The following is a 22,025-nucleotide window of genomic DNA, read 5'->3' on the forward strand; positions in this document are numbered from 1 at the left end:
ATGTATCTCTTAATGAGATAGGCCTTTTGTTTGTTTGATTGAGAATGTATCTCTTAATGAGATAAGCCTTTTGTTTGTTTGTTTGTTTAAGAGATAAGGTCTCCGGTTAGTCTGGAATTCCTGGCCTCAAGTGATCCTCCCACCTTAATCTTCTAAATAGTGTGGACTACAGGTCCACACCCAGCTAGGACTTTTGTTGTTCACTTAGTTGACATATCTGGACGAATTGGGTCCGTTTATATTTCTTATTTTTATGGATGTAAGCACTAAGAAATATTGCTCACATAAACATGTAGATGGGAATGGAAGGCATTTTTTGTAGCTGTAACAATTATTTGAATTTCTTCTGACGTATATGCCAAGATTACATAATGATCTGTCATCAAAAATTATTTTTAATTATCTGTCAATTGACAGCTCAATTAGGTCTTTCAAATTTGTGGTAAGCAAAGAATTGGAAACTGTCTGGGAAAATAAGCAAGATTATTCACTTTACTTTTTCTAGGAAAAATACCCTAAAAAAAAGCTTTACCAATACTTATCTAATGACTATTAAGTAGTCTTATTATTCTTTCAACAAGAATCCTGTTCCCTGTATCCAATATGTATGGAAGAGTTGGGGAAATCAAAATACTGTTAGTTTCAGTATACCTTTCCAATATGATATTTTTGACAAAATACTTCTATTGTGTGATACGCTTTTCTAATAACTTTTTTGTTGTTGTGTTTTGAGACAGGGTCCCAATCTTTCACCCAGGATGGAGTAAGTACAGTGGTGCGATCTCAGCTCACTGCAACCTCTGCCTCCCAGGCTCAATTTATCCTCCTGCCTCAACCCCCCGAGTAGCCAGGACTACAGGAGTGCACCACCATGCCTGGCTAATTTTTATGTTTTTTGTTTGTGTTGTTTTTTTCGTAGAGACGGAGTTTCACCATGTTGCCCAGACTGGTCTCGAACTCCTGAGCTCAAGAGATCTGCCTGCCCCAGCCTCCCAAAGTGCTGGGATTACAGGCGTGAGCCACCATTCCCAACCATATTGTGTGATATACTTTTAAATACAGTTTTGTCAAAACTGTGGCTATAGATTAGCTCTTTCCAAAAATGGGAAATGACTACCATATAACCTAATTGGTAAAGCCAGTCTTTATTGCTAAATTAGACTTCTTTTCTTTGTGGGTTTTGTTTTGTTTTGTTTTGTTTTGTTTTGTTTTGTTTTTGTTTTTGTTTTGGAGATGGGGTCTTACTCTCACTATGTTGCCCAGGCTGGTCTTGAACTCCTGGGCTTAAGTGATGTTCCTGCCCTAGCCTCCTGAGTAGCTGGGACTACAGGCACATACCACCATTCCTGGCTAACTTCATTTTCCTTTTCTTTTTTGGGGGGGTGGGGGGGATGGAGTTTCACTCTTGTTGCCCAGGCTGGAGTACTGTAGCTCACTGCAACCTCCACCTCCTGGGTTCAAGTGATTCTCCTGCCTCAGCCTCCCAAGTAGCTGGGATTACAGGTGCCCGCCACCACGCCCAGCTAATTTTTTGTATTTCTGGTAGAGACAGGGTTTCGCCATATTGCGCAGGCTGGTCTTGAACTCCTGACCTCAGGTGATCTGCCCGCCTGGGCCTCCCAAAGTGCTGGGATTACAGGCGTGAGCCACTGCGCCTGGCCTCATTTTTCAATTCACATTAACTATTTAGTATACATCCCATGACAACTATTGTCAATTCCAAAAGCAACAAGCTGAGCTCTAATTGACTTTGTTTCCTCACACAACACTTTGAAAAGACATGAGTTTGACACCCCAAACAGGATAATATTTACCATTTTAATGGTAATATCCAGCAGAACCTTAGACAAGAAACAATAGAATCTAACTTTTAAGAAAACTTTATTAAAATGTAATTCACACACTATAAAATTCATCCATTTAAAGGGTACAAAATTTAGTGGGTTGCTTTTTTTCTGTATTTTCACAGAATTGTACAACCATCCCCAATATCTTAAGTTTACAGCATTTTTATCACCCCAGCGAGAAACCTGGTACCCATTAGCAGCTGCTCCCCATCTTGTCCCTCTCGTTTGTGCCCGGCTTCTTTCACTGAGCATAGTTTTCAAGGGTCATCCATGTTGTAGCGTTGGTCAGTAAGTACTTCATTCATTTTTATAGCTGAATAATATTCCAGTGTATGAATATTTTGCATTTTATTTGTCCATTTATCAATTGATGGGAACTGTCTGTAACTAGATATTTGGTAATTCCAAACATCTTATTTTCCAACAGGCAGAGTAAGATTTGTTACATGTAATAAACTCCAAGGGTCTATTAACTTTTTCATTATAACAAATTGTGTAAATATTGCTTTCAGTTAGTACCCACAGTCCTTTTGCAGTAGAGATAGTTGTCTTGGTTTTAATTGGATTCGTGATCTACAACTTTATGTTCTAATCTCATGTCATTTTTATTATTTTTAGTAAAAGTAATTTGCTTGACTAAATTAACTGGTAAACAGTTCTGAGCTTTTTCAATTGTGTCTAGAAATTTTAAGAAATTCAGATTATGTGCCGGATGTTTTTAGTAACAGCTTTGTTGCGGTATAATCCACATACCATACAATTCCCATATTTAAAAAGTACAATTCAAAGTTTTTAGTATATTCAGAATTGTACAACCATTGCCAGAGTTTTAGAACATTTCATCACCCTCCAAAAACACCCATGCCCATTACAGTTCAATCTCCTTTTCCCCTTACATCCCCACCCTACCAGCCCTAGGCAACCACTAATCTACTTTCTATGTATAGATTTGCCTGCTCTGGGTATCTCGTGTAAATAGAATCATCCAATATTTGATCTTTTGTGACTGTCTACTTAGCATAATGTTTTAATGGTTTATTGGTGAATAATATTCCATTGTATACATATACGACATTTTATTCATCAGTCGATATTGAGTTGTTTCCATTTTTATTTTTTACTATTATGAATAATGCTGGTATAATCATACATGTATAAACTTTTGTGTGGACATATGTTTTCATTTCTCTTAGGTATATACCCAGGAGTGAAATTATTGGGTCATATAGTAACTCTATGTTTAACCTTTTCTTTTTCTTTTTTTTTTTTTTTTTTTTTGAGATGGAGTCTTACTCTGTAGCCCAGGCTGGAGTGCAGTGGTGCGACCTTGGCTCACTGCAACCTCCACCTCCCAGGTTCAAGTGATTCTTCTACCTCAGCCTCCTGAGTAGCTGAGACTACAGGCGTGCGCCATCACGCCCAGCTAATTTTTGTATTTTTAGTAGAGATGGGGGTTTCCCCATATTGGCCAGGCTGGTCTTGAACTCCTGACCTCGTGATCCACCCGCCTCAGCCTCCCAAAGTGCTGGAATTACAGGCATGAGCCACCATGCCCGGCCTATGTTTAACCTTTTAAAGAACTGTCACACTGTTTTCCAAAGTGGCTGTGCCATTTTACATTTTCACTAACAATGTATGAGGGTTCTAATTTTTTCCTATCCTCACCAACACTTGTTTTTGTCTCTCTTTTTGACCCAAAGATTTTTTTTAAATTAATAAAACACTTTTCTGAAAATAAAGTATATTTTTTTAATGTGGGAAAAAGCAATAAGGCCATTGTGCCCAGTCACGATAGCATTCCTATCGGTGGGGAGACTCATGCACTGTTTCCGACTTAAGCCCAAATCAACTCAAATGCATTTTCAGATTTTCTTCATCATTTGTATTCCTAGACAATTCTTAAATCTACTACCTTTTTTGCCACAATCTGCTACACATTCTGCCGTTTCAAGCACTAAAAGGACTCTAGGAGTTTTTTGCAAAGAAATGCTGTCATAAGAGAGGTGGTATCAAAGTACTGTTTAACGGTAGTCTCAAAGACTTTCAGGGTAATGCATTCTGTGATTATAGAAATGAAAGAAACGACATCATAAAGTGAAGGTCATCTTCATTCCCACCACCTTATTCTCAGTATATCTGAAATCAGAACATCCTAATAAGGGCCAAAATACTTTGTTCCTAGTTACTCTTCACCCTTAACAGAAATAAGTGAAACACCTAAAGATATGAGGCCCTCCTACCAAGGATTTCTAGTGCTTTAATTAAAGAAAATTTCACCTGCACTCATACTATTTTTCAATTTGCTTTGTTTGGTGTCCTGGAGGTTTTTACATCCTGGAACAGTGCACGGTGGTAAAATTCAGAATGGATGAAAAGTAGGATTGGTTTGTTTGTTTTTAGGAAGTGAGACGATTGTAAAAGGGAAAAATGGGAAAGGCGAAACAAGCAGGATGTCTTTTTTTTTTTTTTTTTTTTTCTTTTTAGACAGAGTCTCACTCTTCGCCCAGGCTGGAGTGCAGTGGTGTGATGTCAGCTCACTGCAACCTCCGCCTCTCAGGTTCAAGCGATTCTCCTGCCTCAGCCTCCTGAGTAGCTGGAATTACAGGCACGTGCTACCATGCCTGGCTAGTTTTTGTATTTTTAGTAGAGACAGGGTTTCACCATGTTGGTTAGGCTGGTTTCGAACTCTAGATCTCATGATCCGCCCGCCTTGGCCTCCCAAAGTGCTGGGATTACAGGCGTGAGCCACTGTGCCGGTCCAGGATGTCTTTTTTTTAAATAGAGACAGGGGTCTCACTTTGTTGCCCAACTGGTCTTGAATTCCTGGGCTCAAGTGATCCTCTTGCCTTGGCCTTCCAAAATGTTGAGATTATTGATGTGAGCCACTGCCCCTGGCCAGGATGTCTTGTCTGTGGGAGCATTCTCAGATCAGTCTTACGAAAAAGGACAGCCAGCCCTTCGTATCTGCAGTTTCTGCATCTGCAGATTCACCCAACTGTGTATCAAAAACACTTGAAAGAAAAATAGTTTCTGAAAGTTTCAAAAAGCAAGATTTGAATTTGCTGAGCACCAAGCACTATGCTGTGTCCACATGAATGAAGTGATGTGTAGGCATACTCTGCTGTATCCTCCCGCCACGACAGAAGATAGTTACTGACAGTACAGTGTAGCAACTATTTACATGGCATTTATTTAATACATTGTATTGAGTATTATAAGTAATCTAGAGATGGTTTAAAGTGTACAGGAGGATATGCATAGGTTATATACATATACTACACCATTTTATATCAGGGACTTGAGCATCCTTGGATTTAGGTATCCGAGGAGGCCCTAGAACCAGTCCCCCATGGGAAACCAAGGGATGTGAAAATTGAGGGTCTGAATTTGTTTAAGATGATCTTTGCTCATGTATACACAGAAAGTCTTTGTGAACCCCTAGGAATGTATGCATCCCAATTTTAGACCACTGGTCTAAAAAGATATCGAAATGTGGTTTAGAACTCTGAAAAGAGGTCTAAGGTGAGGGCAAAAGCTGGGACACATGGGACTGAAATTTGGGTGCTGTTTAAAGCAGTGAGAGTGCTGAAGGAGATAATGTAAGAGAAGAGAGCCAGATATCTGTGGGGTGATTCTCATTTAAGGAGTGAGCGAAGGAAGAAGAGGCGGAAGTGGAGAAACCAGTGATGCAAGGGAGAAAATCCCATGGGAATATAAAGTTGTAAGACAGAGAATTTTCAGTAAGGGTAGCAACAGTGTAGAATACAGGCCAGGCGCGGTGGCTTATGGCTGTAATCCCAGCACTTTGGGAGGCTGAGGCGGGAGGATCACCTGAGGTCAAGAGTTCAAGACCAGCCTGGCCAATGTGGCGAAACCCCATCTCTACTAAAAATACAAAAAATTAGATGGCCGTGGTGGTGGGTGCCTGTAGTCCCAGCTACTCGGGAGGCTGAGGCAGGAGAATCACTTGAACCTGGGAGGCAAAGGTTGCAGTGAGCCGAGATCGCGCCACTGCACTCCAGTCTGGGGGACAGAGCGAGATTGTCTCAAAAAAAAAAAAAAAAAAAAGAAAAAGTAGACAGAGAGGCCAGAGAGAGCGAAGTCTGAAAGAAGACCAATCTTTGCATATACCAAATGCAGCAAAATCACTTCTGCCTATTGCTTGGGCCCATCTAGTTGGATTTAGATACAAAAACAGAAAGCCAGTGGTTTTATTCCTCATCTTTTCTTCCTCTGATCCTGTATACAGGCAGCCCCCACGACACCGGTTTCTGCAGTTTATGGTCTTTTCTTCTGTCTACCCAGGCGTGGAGATGTCTTTGTGCTCTATCCTTACCATGTTCCACAGTGTTCTCTCTCCTCCTGTGGGTTGGACATAATTGAAATGTGGAGCAATGGGGGTACCTGGAGGGCAGGACCCTATAACAATTCTGTCACCTTTCTTTAGTTTTAAAAGCCTTGAAAAAAAAAATTTGGCAGAATGGTAGAGGCAAAATTGAGAATAGAAAATAATGATAATTGAAACTGAATGTGTAGTTAGTTGGTTGGGAACATAAGTATCTTCTGAGAAACTTGCCATTGGAGGAAAAGAGAGAGGTTGATTAGAAGAGAGGGTCAACAGAGGCTTTTTTTGGAAAGGGTGGTCCTAGAATGTATTCAGAGACAGAAGAAAAATTCACAGAACAGACTGAAAAGACAAGAGAGGAGATAATGGAGAGAACAAGCTCACTGAGGAAGTGGGAGGGAGGAAATGGGGCAAGAATAGTAGACCAGAGGAAGAGGAGGGGCACATCTGTCTCAGAGTCAGCCACATTTTATTTGGGGCCAAGAACAAAAATAAAGTGACCGTGATCAGTAGGGCTTTAACTCCTTCCGCTGTCCTGCAGTTAGCTCTTTATGTATCCCGGGGTGTCCAATCTTTTGGCTTCCCTGGGCCATATTAGAAGAAGAAGGATTGTCTTGGACCACACATAAAATACACTAACTGGCCGGGTGCAGTGGCTCACACCTGTAATCCCAGCACTTTGAGAGGCCAAGGTGGGCAGATCACCTGAGGTCAGGAGTTCGAGACCAGCCTGGCCAACATGGTGAAACCCAATCTCTACTAAAAATAACAAAAATGAGCTGGGCGTGGTGGCGGGCACCTGTAATCCCAGCTGTTCAGGAGGCTGAGGCAGGGGAATTGCTTGAACCCGGGAGATAGAGGTTGCAGTGAGCCAAGATCGCACCCTTGCACTCCAGCCTGGGTGACAAGCGCGAGACTCCCTCTCAAAAAAATAATAATACACTAACCGTAACAATAGCTGATGAGCTTTATAAAAGAATCACAAAAAATCTCACTGTTTTAAGAGAGCTTATGAATTTGTGTTGGACCACATTCAAAACCATCCTGGGCTGCATGTGGCCCATGGGCTGCGGGTTGGATGAGCTTGAGTACCTGGTCGAAATTTGGGAACATTGATGGCCTAAAAATATGTATATTTCCTGTATGATTTCCTTAATATTTTAAATAATGTTCTAACCATCTCTGCTTTTAGTCAGCCTCATCCTGGAGTCAAGAGACTGGGCTCCTGACTTACTTTGTCTTTCTATATGTTTTCTCTGCCACAATCCTAATTTTTTGTCATCTAGTCCCATAAACATTCCCTCTTCATCACCATTCTTTTCTTTAATCCTTAGCCTTACTTCCATTTCAGTGTTCTATTGTGTAAGCTGCTAGTGACAATATTCAACTTAAGACTACTTGGTAGGCTGGGCCCGGTGGCTTATGCCTGTAATCCCAGCACTTTGGGAGGCCGAGGCAAGTGGATTGCTTGAGGTCAGGAGTTCAAGACCAGCCTGGCCAACATGGTGAAACTCTGTCTCTACTAAAAATACAAACATTAGCTGAGCGCGATGGTGGGCATCCATAATCCCAGCTACTTGGGAGGCTGAGGCAGGAGAATGGCTTGAACCCAGGAGGCTGAGGCAGGAGAATGGCTTGAACCCAGGAGGCAGAGGTTGTAGTGAGCCAAGATTGTGCCACTGCTCTCCAGCCTGGGTGACAGACTGAGACTCTGTCTCAAAAAAAAAAACAAAACAAAAAAACTACTTGATATTAGCTTGGGCTGCTGTGACAGAATACTGTAGACTGGGTGGCTTAAACAACAGAAGTTTATTTCTCTTGGTTCTGAAAGCCAGGAAGTCCAAGATCAAGATGCTGTCAGATCTCATGTCAGATGAAGTCCCTCTTCCTGGTTTGCAAGTGGCAGTATTCTCTTTGTATACTGACATATGCGGGTGGGGAGAGCCGGCAAGGTCTCTACTTATTTTTGAGCACTTATCTCATTCATAACTCCACCCCTCATGACCTAATTATCTCCCGGAGGCTCCAACTCCTAATACCATCACATTGGGGGTTAGGATTTTAGAGGGACACATGTAGTCTATAACAATACCTAAAGCTATATTTTCTCATAATAACTAAATTTTATGTTTGGGACTTTTTTAGGTTTAGCATGAGCTTTAACAGACATAATCTGAAATACTATGTATTACCGAAAAAGCCTAAAAAGGTGGCATTTGATTGCCTAGAATGGATCAGAAAGCACCACCCATGTGAGTACAGCCATGTGATTAGCTGTCTAGAAGTAACAAATGTCTTTTTAGTACCACAATAAGATATATAAAATTGCATATTAAACATTCCTTTTTGCATTATGACAGCACTAACTTGCTCTTTATAGAGCAGACTATTGCAACTCTCTCAATTCTGGAAATTATAAAATCTCATTTGGTTTAATAACAATAAATTCTACAAAAATATATTAAATACTCCCTCCTACACACATATATTATAACTTTTGGTTTCAATGTCTTTCCTCAGGCTTCTATCAGTGTTTGAATTATACAGCTTTTTGTTTTAGTGCCTTGTCCCAAGCCTATCTGCCTTTGAGTTATATTAACTAAAATGAGATTCTGAAATTCATAGTAGTTTTCCATGTAACCCCCTTTCCACTTTTCCATGGAGAATATTTTTTGTATTTCTATTATATTTTTTAGAAATTAGTATACATATTTGTGTGGACAAATAAGTCAGTAGAGATCTACCAAGAAAAAGTCAGTGATTTCCCTGCTCAGGCCCACCTCCCCCAGGCAGCTGATGTCAATAGCTTCATGTGTATATCTAGACCTTTGGCTCAGTCACAGAGAGATGACTTTTCCTTTAACATCTTTTAATTTCCATTTCTAAAAACAACACACATAATAATAAATATAATATATGCTCATTAAAGAAAATTTAGATGGCCAGGCACTGTGGCTCACGCCTGTAATCAGCATTTTGGGAGGCCGAGGTGGGTGAATCACTTGAGGTCAGGATTTCAAGACCAGCCTGGCCAAAATAGTGAAACCCCATCTCTACAAAAATTAGCCAGACGTGGTAGCACGCACCTGTAATTCCAGCTACTCTGGAGGCTGAGGCAGAAGAACTGCTTGAACCCGGGAGGCAGAGGTTGCAGTGAGTTGAGATTGTGCCACTGCACTCTGGCCTGGGCGACAGAGCAAGACTGTCTCAAAAAACAAAAAAGAAAATTTAGAAAGCAACAAAAAGAAGAAACAAAAGACAAACATCACTCAATGAGCAAAATCACTGTTATCATGTTGTTATTAATTTCCAGTATTTTTCTATGCATTTTTTTCTACTAGCATACTATATACATTTCTACCCTTAATCTACTTTCTATATCATGAGCATTTTCCCATGTCTTTTAAAAACTTAGAAAACACTTTTGATAGTTATAGTATATTTTATTTCACAGTTGCCTTTGTTTCCCTAATGTTGCTCATTAAAATCTTTGTAATTTTTAAAGTTTGAAGTAAAACTTTTATGTCCTTGTATCACTTTTTATTTCCTAGAGTAATTTCCCAGAAGGAAACTGAGTCAAAGGTATTTCTAAGACTCTTGATACATACTGCCATATGCTTTTGACAAAGTTTGTGCAAGAATGGTTTTTGGTTTTTTTTTTTTTTTTTTTTGAGACTGAGTCTCTCTCTGTCTCCAGGCAGGAGTGTGGCGGTGCGATCTCAGCTCACTGCAACCTCTACCTCCTGGGTTCAAGTGATTCTCCTGCCTCAGCCTCCTGACTAGCTGGGATTACAGGTGCCCACCACCACACCTGGCTAATTTTTTTTTGTATTTTTAGTAGAGATAGCGTTTCACCATGTTGTCCAGGCTGGTCTCAAACTCCCAACCTCAAATGATCTGCCCTCCTTGGCCTCCCAAAGTGCTGGGATTACAGGCATGAGCCACCGCACCCGGCCAAGGATGGCTTTTTTATACCCACATGTATCTAGTGTGAAGTAGAGCCCAGAGTTCGTCCAGGTCCACCTCACGAGTCATTAGCAGCGACAGGATTAAAAGCCACATCTCATTTCCAGCGCACATGAATTCCTTGCTCGAATTATTCACGTGTGTGGTCTTCCAGCAGTATAAGAACACTACGGGAGATCTATTTATGGTTCATGTATTTCTGAAAACATAGTGTAAATTGTGTTGCTGTTTATGTTAAAAATTCTTGTTTCTCAGTACTCTTGGTTTCTTGGCAGATGATTCAGGGATAATTTACTGCCTCTCCAGGCGAGAATGTGACACCATGGCCGACACATTACAGAGAGATGGGCTCGCTGCTCTTGCTTACCATGCTGGCCTCAGTGATTCTGCCAGAGATGAAGTGCAGCAGAAGTGGATTAATCAGGATGACTGTCAGGTAACATTTTTAAAGATAAGCAAATAATAAAAATAATATTTTATAGCATATAATCAAACATTCACGTGTAGAATGCAAACTGTTTTTACCTTGAAGGTAGTAAACATCAAAATAAGACTGAAATTTAAAAAACAGATTTTCTTTGAGACTTCTAAAGTTGCTTTTTCTTTCAGAAAAAAAAATCTGCTTGAGATATAATTCACATATCATAAAATTTATCCTTTCAAAGCAAACAAGTTAGTACTTTTTAGTATATTTGCAAAGTTGTACAATAATCATCACTATGTAATTCCAGAATTTTTGATCACCATAAAAAGAAACCTCATGCCCAGTCACTTCCCCCACCTCCTAATGCCTGGAAACCACAAATCTACTAACTACTGCTAACCTGTTTCTAGAGTTTATTACTCTGTACATTGCATGTAAATAGAATCATACAGTATGTGGTCTTTGTGACTTTTCTTTTTTTTTTTTCCGGAGACAGAGTCTCACTCTGTCGCCCAGACTGCAGTGCAGTAGAGGGATCTCGGCTTACTGCAACCTCCGCCTCCCAGGTTCAAGTGATTCTCCTGCCTCAGCCTCCTGAGTAGATGGGATTACAGATGTGCGCCACCATGCCTGGCTAATTTTTGTATTTAATATTTTTAATGGAGACTCGAACTGGTCTCGAACTCCTGGCCTCAAGTGATCCACCTGCCTCAGCCTCCCAAAGTGCTGGGATTACAGGCATGAGCCACCTCGCCTGGCCTATTTGCTTTTATTTAGCATAATTTTTTCAAGATTTATCCATATTTTCGCATATATAAGTACTTCATACCTTTTTATGGTCAGATAATATTCTGTTATATGGATATAACACAGTTTTTTTATCTACTCGTCAGCTGGTTAGACATTTGGCTTGTTTCGTTTCTTTTTTTTTTTTTTTTTTTGAGACAGGATCTTACTCTTTCGTTCAGGCTAGAGTGCAGTGGCATGATCTCTCCTCACTGCAGACTGTACCTCAAACAGTCCTCTGACTTCCCAAGTAGCTAGGACCACAGGTGCACCACTATGCCCAGCTAATTTTTTTATTTTTTGTATAGACGAGGTCTCCCTGTGTTGCCCAGCCTGGTCTTGAACTCCTGGGCTCAAGTGATAATCCTGCCTCAACCTACCAAATTCCTGCGATTATAGGTGTGAGCCACCGTCCCCGATGTGTTTCTACTTCTTGGCTACTATGAATAATGGCTTTGTGAGCATTCATGTACAAGTTTTTCCATGGACATATGTTTTCAGTTCTCTTGGGTAGAGACCTGGGAGTGGACTTGCTGGGTCAAATGGCAACTCTTTGTTTAACTTTTAGAGGAACTGTGAAACTGCTTTTCAAAGTGGCTCTGCAGTTCTGCATTCTCACCAGCAATGTATGAGGTGCCAGTGTCTCCACGTCTTCGCCAATATTTTTTATTGTCCAGCTTTTTTAATGTATTCATCCTTGTGTGTGGGAAATGGTATCTCTTTGTGGTTTTTTTTTACATGGAAGACCACACATGTGAATAATTCAAGCAAGGAATTCATGTCACCCAGGCTGGAGTGCAGTGGTGCAATCTTGGCTCACTGGAACTTCCGCCTCCCGGTTCAAGCAATTCTCCTGCCTCAGCCTCCCAAGTAGCCAGGACTACAGGCACGCGCCACCACACCCAGCTAATTTTTGTATTTTTAGTAGAGACGGGGTTTCACCATATTGGCCAGGCTGGTCGTGAACTCCTGACCTCATGATCCGCCCACCTCAGCCTCCCAAAGTGCTGGGATGGCAGATGTGAGCCACCACACCTGGCCCTCTTTGTGGTTTTGATTTGCATTTCCCTAGCAACTAACAATATTGGGCATCTGTTTCCGAGATGAGAAATTTGCCGTCACCCAGGTGGGTGGGGAGGAAAGCTGAGAATACTTTAGGCATCTCTTTTTTTTTTTTTTTTTTTGAGACGGAGTCTCACTCTGTCGCCCAGGCTGGAGTGCAGTGGCATGGTCTCAGCTCACTGCAAGCTCCGCCTCTCGGGTTCACACCATTCTCCTGCCTCAGCCTCCCGAGTAGCTGGGACTATAGGCACCCGCCACCACGCCCGGCTTATTTTTTTTGTATGTTTAGTAGAGACAGCGTTTCACCATGTTAGCCAGGAGAGTCTCGATCTCCTGACCTTGTGATCCGCCCTCCTCGGCCTCCCAAAGTGCTGGGATTACAGGCGTGAGCCACTGCACCCGGCCTACTTTAAGCATCTCTTATTGTGGTAAATGCCAGCCTTGGATAGATCCCTCTAAATATAAGGAATAATTTCAACAAAACAACTAATAATTACTTGGAGCCAATGAAAAGTTTCAGCTCAGGAAAAAGTATTTACTTTGAAGATTCAGAGGAAAAATATCTCTCAAAATTGTTTTCTCTGGGAAAACAGAAAATTTTAGAGGATATCAGTTTAGTATCCCGAGAAAGATATAAGAAGACTTGATATACGTGAACTAGCAACAACTTCCATAAGAAGATCACAGGGTGAGATGAAGGGAGAAATAAAAATCCAGTTTATGGCCAGGTGGAGTGGCTCACCCCTGTAATCCCACCACTTTGAGAGGCCGATGTGGACAGATCACCTGAGATCAAGGAGTTTGAGACCAGGCCTGGCCAATATGGTGAAACCCTGTCTCTACTAAAAATACAAAAATTAGCCGGACGTGGTGACGGGCATCTGTAGTCCCAGCTACTCGGGAGGCTGAGGCAGGGGAATCACTTGAACCTGGGAGCTGAAGGTTGCAGTGAGCCGAGATCGTGCCACTGTACTCCAGCCTGGGGAACAGAACAAGACTCTATGTCAAAAAAAAAAAAAAGAAAGAAAAATTCAGCTTATCCAAATAAGAAAAACAAAACTAAGAGCAGAATTATATATTAAGACACAAATGGAATGACTCAGTCTCAGTGGAGACAATAGAATCAGTGATGTAGTGAGTAGCTTGAGAATGCAAGGGAAAAAAGAGATTAAAATGGGGTGGGGTGGAAATTATCTTTGTTGACAACAGGAGGTAAGGATTCAGCCTAAGAACAGCAAGTGTACCCAAGCAAGAAAGCAGGATAATTGAAACAGATAAGTGTGTTATAAATAAATACATAACAAATATGTAACAAAAATAATAGAAGACTGTCTTCAGAATTGGAAGAAGGAAGACTGGGACTGAAGAATTTCATACCCAGCTCATTGTCATTTATGTTGAAACCAACAAAAGGTCATTTTCAGATATGCAAAAAGTTCAGAAATATATCACTCATTTGTCTTCACTGAAATACTGATTTCAGTCTTCCCAAATTAGTTTATATATTTAACCCAAATGCCAGTGTTTTGTTTTTTTGTTGTTTTTTTTTTTCCCCTTTGATAAACTTTTTCTAAAGTTTGCCTGGAAGAATATTCAAGTGAAAATAACTAAGAGAGTTTGACAAAAAACCTAATAACACAGGAACACTAGTTTGCAGTACATTATAGGCAGATCAGTGGAACAGAACTGACCGGAAAACATGTAAAAACAATACATGATAAGGAAAAAGTTTGCAGGAAAGGGCCAGGCATAGTGGTTCACACCTGTAATCCCAGCACTTTGGGAGGCCAAGGTGGGAAGATCACTTGAGCCTAGGAGTTCGAGACCAGCCCAGGCAACATGGTGAAACCCCGTCTCTACAAAAAATACAAAAATTAGCCTGGCATGCTGGTGCACACCTGTAGTCCCAGCTACTCAGGAGTCGGAGGCAGGAGAATAGCTTGAACCCTGGGGTGGAAGTTGCAGTGAGCCAAAATCGCGCCACTGCATTCCAGCCTGGGCAACAGACCGTCTCAAAAAAAAAAAAAAAAAAAAGAATTGTTTTTTTCAAGTGCTTTAAATGGTTATGTATAGTATAAATAATCTATAGTGGAGAGATACATATATAACTTTGATAAAAAATATGGTTAAAAAATAGTGAGGGGTTTATAAAAATCTAATTATTTCTGCTCTCAGACTAATCGATCCTTACAGTCAGAATGTAATATTAGCCTACACCAGCTCGACAGACTTGATTTCGTTAGATTCATGAGATGGAATAAAACTTGGCCATTATTCTTCACAAAGAATGATTGTGGCTTGAAGTTTTAAAAGCACAGAAATAAAGAAGGAAATCATAATTAAACAAAGCCACTTTTCCCAATTTCAAGAAATAAGAGCTTTCAGAAAGAGTTGGCAGCCTCACATCCTCATCTGGAGGCTGCAGGCGATGCCTCATGGCCCTGTGCCTGCCCTGATACTCGGAGATGCACCTGGACTTCATGGAACTCTGTGGGTCATGCTTCTGGACCTGTCGGCTGACACATCTTGCTGTGCAGCCTTTCCACCTGCTCTCCATCACTAGAAGCTACAATAGTCTTTCTGTTTCCAAGGAGATTTGCCTTTGATCAGAGTGCCGTAAATGTAGATGGGTGACTAACCGAGAGTGCAGGCCACTCACCGCCATTCCTGATGTTGATAAATGTACCCCTTTACTGTCCACATACTCCAGAGCTTGCAGTTCCTTCTGCTGGTACTCACAGTTACTGAAATCATGTCATTAGCCTCAGTCTGCCTGCCAGATATTTCAGATGCCTTTGAAATACTGTTCTTGCAGTAGCAATTCATTTTTTTAAGTGCTAAAAAAAACTTGCAGTTTTATTTGTGAAGTGTAATTTTGCCTGGAGATATAACATTTTGGTCTGGGTTAACTAGGTCCTAAATTCGCAACTGAAATGGATATCCTTGAAAACTGATTTATCAAGCTCCTGAGAGTGAACTGTCACCTTGCTTCCACTAAGTAATTTGTAAGGGCTAAGATCTACAGTCCCTGGTGTTTTTCCTTTTTTTGGTATAAGTAGCTCTCAGACTTTTACCCACATGAGTTTCCATTAAGATTGTACAAGCTTTGACTTTAATCAGCTGATGAATAGAAGGAGCTGGTGTGTGATCAGTTGGTGCCATTGGAAAAACTGATGATAAGCAGTGGAGCAGGTAAGAACGCATTGTTCCTGAGCCATTGGAGGAACTAGCAGCAGTGACCTCTGAGGAGCCCTGGGAACACCCTGGAGCTCCTGAGCAACACATTGCTTATGATCACTGACCTGGATATCATGACTGTGTGAGCAACACCCCCCACACCTCAGTAGCAAAAACAGAGAACAGTGGCAGCACATCGTGGGCTGACTGCAGTTGATTCTGGCTTTCTTACATGAGAATGCCAAGTCATACAAGAAAGTGCCTGCCACGCTGAGCTTCTCTTTACCTTCTTGGGTTTTAATGGAATTGCAAGTTATCAGTATAAAAACTCATATTAGTTATACTAAATAGTGGGACCAAGTTAAGATATTAGGTTGTTATGTAGTGTGCATTTTAAAGTAAAACAAATGATAGAGCTTTTAGAAGCATGTATTAGGAAAATGTTCCTTGAAGTCTGTGCCTTATGAATCTAATAAGCTTTTGCTTTTATATCAGGTTATCTGTGCTACAATTGCATTTGGAATGGGGATTGACAAACCGGACGTGCGATTTGTGATTCATGCATCTCTCCCTAAATCTATGGAGGGTTACTACCAAGAATCTGGCAGAGCTGGAAGAGATGGGGAAATGTCTCACTGCCTGCTTTTCTATACCTATCATGATGTGACCAGACTGAAAAGACTTATAATGAGTAAGCTGGGCTCCATTGTAGAGACATTCTATCATCTTCGGTCTCATGATAGTAATCTACTGCTGCTATTGTGGTACTTCTGGTCCAGTTTTCCTTAAATAATCATAGAAAAATAGAGGTGTTTATACAGATTGGCAATTTTATTTTAGTTCATTTTTATTATAAAAGTGGTAAGTGCTTATTATGTAAAACTCAAATGATACAGATGTGTACAAGGCAGAAAATTTACAAACCATGCCTTGTAGTTTTGCCCCAAAAATAACTCTAGTTATTGGTTTCCTTTGTATCCTTTCAGACCCAATTTCTGCATGCATTCTTGCATGTAACACACATTTCAAACATGCAGGAAGATAAAAAGGAGAAAATAATGAGCTGTCATATACCACCATCTGGTTTAAGAAATAAAACACAATCAATCAAGCTGAACCCCTCCCCACCACCCCATAGCCTCTCTTGTCTCATCCGTCCTCTCCCATTAGAGCCAGGCAATATCTTGTATTTGGTGTGTACCTTTTCCAAATGCACATATTTTAAAATGTACATGGGATTATATTATACATACTTTATATATATAATGACCTGATTTTTTTCAGTCAACAATAGGATGTAATTATCATTCCAATGAATACATATAGCCTGACTACCTATAGAATTCCATACTATAGAATTCCATAGTATGATTATTCCATGGTTATTAAACTAATCCCCTCTTACTAGATCTTGTTTATTGTTTTTCACTGTTATCAACAATGCAGTATTGAACATCCCTATAAAAATATCTTTGGGCATTTTTGCAATTACTTATGTAAGATTTTTTTTTTTTTTTTTTTTTTTTTTTTTAAGACCGAGTCTCACTCCGTCACCCAGGCTGGAGTGCAGTGGCACAGTCTTGGCTCACTGCAACCTCCGCCTCCCAGGTTCAAGCGATTCTCTCACTTCAGCCTCCAGAGTAGCTGGGACTACAGGCATGCGCTACCATGCCCAACTAATTTTTGTATTTTTAGTAGAGACAGGGATTTCGGCATGTTGTCCAGGCTGGTCTCAAACTCTTGACCTCAGGTGATCCGCCCACCTCAGCCTCCCAAAGTGTTGGGATTACAGGCGTGAGCCACCACGCCCAGCCTTATAGGATAGGTAAATAATACACCAAACGTGAAAATGCTCTGTAAGCATTATTAAACTTGCTGGGTGAAAGTGAATACATATTTTAGAATTTTATTACATTCTTTGCTCATTTTTCTCCTGGGTTGTGAGAGTTAAATATATTTCCTAAATATATGTATTTCTTTTGAGACCACTTTTTTTTTTCTTTTTTTTTGAGATGGAGTCTCACTCTTGTTGCCTAGGCTGAAGTGCAAAGGCTGAAATGCAATGGCGTGATCTCGGCCCACTGCAACCTCTGCCTCCCAGATTCAAGCAATTCTCCTGCCTCAGCCTCCCGAGTAGCTGGGATTACAGGCTCCCGCCACCATGCCCAGCTAATTTTTGTATTTTTAGTAGAGACAGGATTTCACCATGTTGGCCAGGCTGGTCTTGAACTCCTGACCTCCAGTGATCTGTCCGCCTCAGCCTCACAAAGTGCTGGGATTACAGACGTAAGCCACCGTGCCCAGCTGAGACCACTTTTAAATTAACTCTGGCAGAAGTACTGAGCATGGGAAATGGCACTTACCAAGCACTGTGCCCAACACTGCATATATCACCTCATTACCTTATTTGTTCAAAACAACTAACTTGTGATATAGAGGTACTCATAAAAAGTGAGCTTCAGAAAGGTTTTCTAACTTTTCCCCAGGATCACTGATATAGCAGGAGCAATAGGAGTAGTTGTAGTAGTAGTATAACAATGGTAATTATTATAGATAAGTGTTTATTTAGCACTTCCTGTGTGCCGTTCTAAATGCCTTACATGTATCATCAACTAATTTCATCTTCACAATAACCCTCAGAGATAAGACCTTTGCTTTCCTCATTTTACAGAGGAGGAAAATGAAATGCAGAACTAGTAAATGGTAGAGCCCTGACAGAACCCAAGTTCGTCTGATTCCAAAGTCCATGTTCCTTGCACTATACCAAAGTGATTCTCAGTGAAGAAAATGAAATATTTACACTTGGTTTGCCCATTTGTGTGTTTTTTTTTAATCTATATTAAAGCTAGGCCCAAACATGGCCAGGTATGGTGGCTCACACCTATAATCCCAGCACTTTGGGAGGCCAAGGCCAAAAAAAAAAAAAAAAAAAAAATTTAGGCCCAAACAATTTAATAGATATTTAAGTCCTGATAACAGCAACTATTTGGGGGAAAAATACTCATAAACTGGAAGAAAAAAATAATATTTTTTAAAAATTATTTTCTTTTCTTTTTTTTTTTTTTTTTTTGAGACAGAGTTGCGCTTTTGTCACCCAGGCTGGAGTGCGATGGCACGATCTCAGCTCACTGCAACCTCCACCTCCTGGGTTCAAGCGATTCTCCAGCCTCAGCCTCCCGAGTAGCAGGGATTACAGGCTCGCACCACCACACCCAGCTGATTTTTGTATTCTTAGCAGAGACAGGGTTTTGCCATGTTGGCCAGGCTGGTCTCGAGCTCCTGACCTCAGGTGATCCGCTCACCTTGGCCTCCCAGAGTGCTAGGATTACAGGCGTGAGCCACTGTACCTGTTGTTAAAATTCTTAAGTAACGACAGTTGCTTACTGATGGAAAGTATGCCACTGCTGTTCTCACACATTGGAATCAAATCAGACACTGCCACCCTCATTTCCTGTTTCACATTGATTTTCTTGAGATACTTCTTTTTATCATAGCAACTGCCAAAAACCCAGCTTTGCAAAGATGAGCTATTGCTAATAGGAACGTAGCACAATCTAATGTTAATACCATTAACTACCTCAAGCTAATAATTTGGGTGATGTTCAACAGATGTTAGGCATTGCTGTGTTTCCCTTAATTTAAAATATTCTGGGCTTGTTGGTGCACAATTTTGGAACCATTGGTGCAACTACTTTGACCTCAGATACTCAGAGAAGTGCATGGCCACTGCCGTAATCTCAGGCTCTGCTTCCTCGGGATGTTCAGTTCAGTACATGCTCGACTGATAAATACAGCAAATGTAAGTCAAACCATCATCATTAGGGATAATGAAGATTTGAAAAAAAAAAACCCAACGTTTATTCCTATGATACTAAAATCTTGAGGATGAACATTAATACTTAGTTAATTATACTATAGAATGCCATGTTGACATAATGCTGTTAACAGTAATTTTCTTATTTAATATTAAAGTTATGTGAATCTATTCTAAATATTTCTATGATATGCTCTATTTTTCCCTTATAAGTATGTCTTACTATATTCTTCATCTCTTTTAGTGGAAAAAGATGGAAACCATCATACAAGAGAAACTCACTTCAATAATTTGTATAGCATGGTACATTACTGTGAAAATATAACAGAATGCAGGAGAATACAGCTTTTGGCCTACTTTGGTGAAAATGGATTTAATCCTGATTTTTGTAAGAAACACCCAGATGTTTCTTGTGATAATTGCTGTAAAACAAAGGTAAAAAAAAAAGTTTTAAAATTCTTTATAATTAAATTTTTTTTTCTCTTACTTTAAAAATGTAGATACAAATTAGATTGCAAAAGGTGGTCTCCAACAGATTAACAGGGGAAAAACAGCTTCCTTCCAGTAGTAATTTGGAATGGAAACATTTAAAAAGTAATTTCATGCAGTATCTTTTCTTTATAATTAGAACCCTGTTAAAAAATATACTGGACATCAGCATATCCAAAATATTGAGTTTATATATGTGCACTGATGATTACAGAATATTTTAGAAATATTAATATGCAAACATCCAAAAAGATCCAACATGGGCAGGTAGAATATTTTAAATTTAATATATTAATGTTATTAATATATTACATTATATTAAAATTTAAATTGATTAAATTAAATATATTTAAATTGATGTATTAATATTTAATATTTTAAATATTTAATTAATATACTAAAAGATCTCGTTCTCAAAAGAATAATAACTAGAGTACTGTGTGTTTGAATTCAAATCAGTTACATTACTCTTTTTTTTTAACTATAAAGAATAACAGTAACTGCTTGTGGATAAATTCACTATTATCTGTCCTAAAATACCCTTGAGAGATTGTTAAATTCATTAGGTACTAATGATTGTTAAAATCATTAGGTACTTATTTTACCTATCATGGTAATTCTACATTTTAATGTCTACTGTAACCTACTGCTTACTGAGCATTTTCACGTTTGGTGTATTATTTACCTATCTGGGAGTATTAAACTTATATGTGCAAGATGCTGGAGAGCCAGAAGTGACCATGGTATGGACCAATTCATAGACTGGAGCGGAGACCGACATGCATGTGTTCATAGAAGTTTAACGGTGGCTCATGCCTGTAATCCCAGCACTTTGGGAGGCCAAGGCGGGAGGATCACCTAAGGTCAGGAGTTCAAGACCAGCCTGACCAACATGGTGAAACCCTGTCTCTACTAAAAAAATGCAAAATTGGCCGGGCATGGTGGCCCATGCTTGTAATCCCGGCTACTTGGGAAGCTGAGGCAGGAGAGTCGCTTGAACCTGGTAGATGGAGGCTGCAGTGAGCCGAGATCATGCCATTGCACTCCAGCCTGGGCAACAAGAGCGAAACTCCATCAAAAAAAAAGAAAGAAAGTTTAATACTCTCAGTAAGTATAGTTTAAAAAGACGGAGCACAAGGCAGAGCAGAGGGTAATCTCTCTCATTGTGGAACTGGCAAATTCATGCTGTCTCCTCCTACCCCACCCCATCCCGTAAACATTGCTAATCAGTTCCCTCATTCAACAGATATTTGTTGGGCTGTGTAACAGGCACTGTTGTAGGAATTTGGGATACATCACTAAACAAAATTAAAATCCCTGCCCTTGTGGAGCTTACACTCTAGCAGAGGGAGGCCAGTTACAAACAATATACACAATAAATATACGTGAAAGGATAAGAGCTGTGGTGAATGGCACAGCAGAGTAAAAAGACAGGAGGAATGGGTAGAGTGCAGGATGCAGTATTAGATGGGGTGGTCCTTGGAAGTCTTAACTGAGAAGATGAGAGCTGAGGAAAATCTTGAAGAAGGGAGTTAGCTGGCAGCTCCCTGGATGTGAGCTTTCCTGGAAAAAGCATTGGCTAGAGCAAAGGCCCTAAGGTGGGGGTGTGCCTGGTGTGTTCGAGAGATAGCAAGGGAGCCCATGTGGCTGAGCAGGATTAAGAGCCAGTGAGGGGAAGAGGTAATAGAGAGCCAGAGCCATCACTTGAGGGCTACAGTCCCAGAGTAACTGGAGGCAGAGTAACTGGAAGGATGGAGTTATCCTTGGCTAAGATGCAGAAGGCTGGTTGGCAGAGAAGATCAGGAGTTTGGTTTGGGTTACCTAAAGTGGGAATCTAATCTTGAATTACGTATTAAGATTCAAAAATTCTGAAAAGAGACTGGTGGCACATGGGTGATATTTAAAGCATGGCCATCAGCTGACAGTCAGGATAAGAGAAGGGATGGAAGAGAAAGGAGAAAGTATGAAATAGTTGTCTAGGACAGGGGTCAGTAAACTTGCTTTTAAAGGGCCACAGCGTAAATATTGTACACTTTGCAGCCATAGTCTCTGTCACAACGACTCACAACTTTGCCATTGTAGTCTAAATGCAGACATAAACAATAAATATACCAA

The 22,025-nt window shown here is 40.3% G+C and overlaps 1 protein-coding gene across 3 annotated transcripts in view; it reads left to right on the plus strand.

Moving 5' to 3' along the window:
• Positions 1–22,025, plus strand: part of BLM (BLM RecQ like helicase) — a 101,416-nt gene that overhangs the window by 59,420 nt on the left and 19,971 nt on the right. For all 3 annotated transcript variants that reach the window (XM_054451353.2, XM_054451354.2, XM_054451355.2), the window contains 4 exons: positions 8,338–8,444; positions 10,434–10,594; positions 16,103–16,298; positions 19,666–19,856. In XM_054451353.2, the coding sequence (XP_054307328.1) occupies positions 8,338–8,444; positions 10,434–10,594; positions 16,103–16,298; positions 19,666–19,856 (655 nt within the window). The remainder of the gene's footprint in view (positions 1–8,337; positions 8,445–10,433; positions 10,595–16,102; positions 16,299–19,665; positions 19,857–22,025) is intronic.

Source organism: Pongo pygmaeus, chromosome 16 (genome assembly GCF_028885625.2).
Source record: "Pongo pygmaeus isolate AG05252 chromosome 16, NHGRI_mPonPyg2-v2.0_pri, whole genome shotgun sequence".
NCBI lineage: Eukaryota > Metazoa > Chordata > Mammalia > Primates > Hominidae > Pongo > Pongo pygmaeus.